We start from the raw sequence: 4,601 nt of genomic DNA on the forward strand, positions 1-4,601 counted from the left end.
GTAGCCCTGGCTGTCCTGGAACTCACTCTGTAGACCAGGCTGGCCTCAAACTCAGAAATCTGCCTGCCTCTGCCTCCCAAGTGCTGGGATTAAAAGCGTGTGCCACCACTGCCCAGCTATAGATTTCTTCAAGGTATTTTTTCCTTTCCTTTTTAAGTACCTGTGTGATCATCATATAGTTGGTTTAAGGTCTTTGTCTTGTGTTTCAGCTATGTTGCAATACTCGGAGCCTGGGGAGGTAGGGTTGCTAGGCTCTAGTAGAGACATATTGTCCTGGCTGTTATTGTGTTTTTATGCAGGCATCTGTGTATCTGGTTTGACTTTGGGAAGTTTATAGTTCTAGGTGCCAATATCTGGACTTGTCTTTGTGGGATGAGTGTCTTGTTCCTTGGTTTCCATTGCCCTGCCTGGGTCTTAGGTGAGCATGGTGGCTGTGTGTCACCTAGTAGAAAATACTTCTGGAATCCTGCTAGATTTGGCCACTGGAGGCTCCAGGTACAATGTGTTTACTTAGGAATGAGGATGGGATTAAAGGGACCCAGTCTGAGGGAGTCCACAGGAAGGAGGAAAACAGGGTATCCCACCAGAATCTGCTTAGTCTCCTGTGAATGGGGGCAAGAGTGAGGAGAGGCCACAACAGATAATCTGCCACAAACTAAGGGAATGGGGGCGAGGGGGGGGGGCTGGATTTGGATGAGAGGAGAAAGAATGAAAGTATAAAGCCCTTAGTTGACCTGCTTTGATGGCCTATTGGCTTCTCTACCAGGCTTGGCTAGAGGGTTCTAAAGGAATGCCTGTTGGAGTTGTGTGTGTGTGTATGCGTGTGTGTGTGTGTGTGTGTGTGTGTGTGTGTATATGTGTGAAGTGATGAGTTGGGAGTGGTGGTGAGAAAGGTTAGAGGGGAAGATCTGTGTGGTCCACCGGAGGAAGGGGCAGAGAGGAAGTCAAGGCTGAGCAGATGGTCTACTACAGAACTGGAGATGAGACTGGGGGATTGGACTTGAAGTAACGAAGAGAGAGATGAAGACCTACAGTCACCCTACCTATTTCCTTTTTTTTTTTTTTTTTTTTTTTTTTTTTTTGAAAAAGTTTTATCTGTGTAGCCCTGGCTGTCCTGGAACTCACTCTGTAGACCAGGCTGGCCTTGAACTCAGAAATCCACCTGCCTCTGCCTCCCGAGTGCTGGCATTAAAAGCGTGCGCTACTACCGCCCGGCCCTACCTATTTCCTGACATGAGTGGCCTGTGGGTTCCCAGGGAATGCCTGCTGGAGCTTCAGGCTAAGATAAAGCAAAAAAAATTAAAGGTGCATGCCTTCTTATCTCAAAGATCCATATTAGAAGTGGATCAACCGGGCTGGTGAGATGGCTCAGTGGGTAAGAACACCCGACTGCTCTTCTGAAGGTCTGGAGTTCAAATCCCAGCAACCACATGGTGGCTCACAACCATCCGTCTGACTCCCTCTTCTGGAGTGTCTGAAGACAGCTACAGTGTACTTACATATAATAAATAAATAAATCTTAAAAAAAAAAAAAAGAAGTGGATCAACCAAACAAGTATTGCTGTTAATCCTAGAAAAAGCAGAAGCAGGAGGATCTCTGTGAGTTCAAGACCAGCCTGGTCTACAAATCTAGTGTTCCAGAACAGCCAAGACAAGAAACCCTGTCTTGAAAAACATGGAGAGAGCCGGGCGTGGTGGCGCATGCCTTTAATCCCAGCACTCGGGAGGCAGAGGCAGGTAGATTTCTGAGTTCGAGGCCAGCCTGGTCTACAAAGTGAGTTCCAGGACAGCCAAGGCTACACAGAGAAACCCTGTCTCGAAAAACCAAAAAAAACAAAAAACAAAAAAAAAAAAAGAAAAACATGGAGAGGCGGAGGCGGAAAATAAATCTTTAAAATAAAAAAAAAAAAAAAAAAAAAAAAAAAAGAAAAAAATGGGGAGGGGGGGGCGGAAAAAAAATCTTTAAAAAAAAAAAAAAAAAAAACAAGAACAAAAATAAAAACAACCCCCCCCCCAACACACACACATACACATAGAAAAAGAAGTGGATCAACCTACTTCCCTCACAGAAATCTATTTTTAGATTTCATTCTATTTCAGATGTAGTCAAGTTGACAAGAATCGTCATCACACTTTCCTTCAGTTCCAAATTCTCAGGTAGTTTTATTGCCCTTTTAAAACTGTGTCATTACAGGGGTGGAGAGATGACTCAATAGTCAAAGTACTGACTGCTCTTCCAAAGGACCCTGGTTTGATTCCCAGCTCTCACATGACTGCTAACAGCCATCTGTAATTCCAGCTCCAAGGGGATGGGAGCCCTCCTCTGGCCTCTGTGAACACTGCAAGCACTCGGTGATCACACACATGCATACAGAACACACATATACATAAAAATAAACCTCAAAGCCTTAAAATAAAATAGTGTTATTATCATTAGTTTTATGATTTTCTGCCAAGGTTTTGGAGGTTTATATTTGTCTCAGATCTTGTTTTGTTTGTGATTTGTAATTTTATTCTCTCGTTTTGCAGTTGCCTCTCCACTCTGCTGTTTCCTTTGCTATCCCCCAGTATTTCAGCTTTGCTACCTTCTGCCTTTGTTAGCATATTTCCTGGGAGGGAGGATATTTGTCTCCCCATCATTCATTCATAGGTCTTATCTATTCATTTCGTGTTTATGATGCTCAGTAAGTATTGAGTGAGAGACTAAATCATTCAGTGTATGGACAGTGCACAACATTGGAGTAGGTGGCCTACTGTTATCCTCTATGATTTTTTGGGTTTGCATGTTTTAATAAATTACACAGTTTGGGGATTGTTTGAAATGGTCCAAGGGTGAGATGTGGCCCAGCTTTTTGGCCTTGAATTCATAGGCTGGGGAGGTTCTCCTGTGTTAGTTTCCTGAAAAGAGGACACTGAGCGACCACGTCACAGAGAAATTCTGTTCCATGTGTATTTTTCTATCAAGTCCTTGTTTAATACTACTGTAAGATCCCAATAGTACTCAGAGTTTCCACCATTGGTTAGATTTTTAACTTCAAGCCATCATTATCATCCTTAAGAAGTAAGGCACTCTTTAAAAACTGATTTAGTTCCTAATTTAGTAAGGAAGCTATCAATATATGAAACCTGGGGCTGGAGAGATGGCTCACAGGTAAGTACTGTTACTCGGACACAGTGGCACATACCTTCAGCAGATTTCTGTGAGTTACAGGCCAGCTTGGTCTACAGAGTTCAGAATGACTAAGGAAAGCTCTGTCTTAAAAAGGAAAGTGCTATCTAAGAATAAATAAATAAGTAATAAATACAAAAGGAAAAAGAAAAAAGAAAAGGAAAGAAAAAAGAAAGTGCCAGGGGATGGGAGCACATGTTTTAATCCTAGCACTAGGGAGGCAGAGGCAGAGGCAGAGGCAGAAGTAGGTGGATCTCTGAATTTAAGGCCAGCCTGGTCTACAGAGCAAATTCCAGGACAGCCAGGGCTATAGAGATACACTGTCTTAGGGAGGGGGAAAAAAAAAGCACTTGTTGCTCTTCCAGAGGACCCAGATTGGCTCTGCACCCAGATTGGCTCCCCAGTGCCCACATTAGATCTCACAATTATCTGTAACTCTAGTTCCCCTCTTTTTTTTTTCCCCCTGTGGTTTTTTTTTTTTTTTTTTTTTTTTGAGACAGGGTTTCTCTGTGTAGCCTTGGCTGTCCTGGAACTCACTCTGTAGACCAGGCTGGCCTCGATCTCAGAAATCTGCCTGCCTCTGCCTCTGGGGTTAAAGACATGCACCACCACTGCCAGGCTAGTTCCCCTCTTCTGGCACATGGTGCACACAGTTATGTACCCACAGAACACTCACATACAGCAAATAAATGAAACTTTTAAAATGAAAGTAATATCTCTATCAAATCTAACTGTAGAATAGCATATACATTTGTATGTCCTATATACATCGTCCAGTATAAACAAAGTTGTCTGGTTGTGTGTTGCTCTATGATAGCATGGTCTGTTTTCAGAGGCAAATGTCACAGTGCACGCCAGGACACCTGGGTTCACACCATCGATTCTTTGAAACTATATCTGGATGTTCAGGCTATTAAAAGCTTCATGGACTGGGTGACCTTCTGGGCAGGACTGAGATGGGATGTTTCCATCGCTGCTGCCTGTTGCCGAGTGGAAAGCAGCAGAAGGTTTGGGATCTCAAGCACCACAGAGTGTTCATCGTGCTGCGTGCCATTTCCTTCCCTTTTCCTCCTTCAGAAGATGACCCATGAGACCACAACCCTGATATCCTTGAAGGAAGCAATGAAAAGGTGGCACAGGGCTCCAGGGAGGGAACAAGCCCAGTCTGCTGCTCTCAGAAGACAGGGACTGAATAAAGAAAACCAGAAATAAGCAGGAAACAGCAGACACACTAATTAGAGCCGTGTTTACTAAAGTTCTTTCTGACTTGCAGGTTAAAAAAAATATGTAAACTGGTAATTTAAAAAAAAAAAGCTGGGGGTTGGGATTAGCTCAGTAATAGAATGCTTGTGTAGTTGAAAGGCCCTGGTTTTTAAATCCCCTGTACCTGAATCTGCATGCATGTGCACACACATACACACACACACACACA

General features: G+C 43.5%; 1 protein-coding gene across 1 annotated transcript in view; it reads left to right on the forward strand.

Moving 5' to 3' along the window:
* The first annotated feature begins 4,192 nt into the window (after positions 1 to 4,192).
* Smco1 (single-pass membrane protein with coiled-coil domains 1) overlaps positions 4,193 to 4,601 on the forward strand; it is a 3,132-nt gene continuing 2,723 nt past the window's right edge. Inside the window, exon 1 of the mRNA XM_021184354.2 lies at positions 4,193 to 4,299. Within this exon, the coding sequence (XP_021040013.1) occupies positions 4,250 to 4,299 (50 nt within the window). The 5' untranslated portion in view covers positions 4,193 to 4,249. The remainder of the gene's footprint in view (positions 4,300 to 4,601) is intronic.

The sequence above is a fragment of the Mus caroli genome, chromosome 16 (genome assembly GCF_900094665.2).
Source record: "Mus caroli chromosome 16, CAROLI_EIJ_v1.1, whole genome shotgun sequence".
Lineage (NCBI taxonomy): Eukaryota > Metazoa > Chordata > Mammalia > Rodentia > Muridae > Mus > Mus caroli.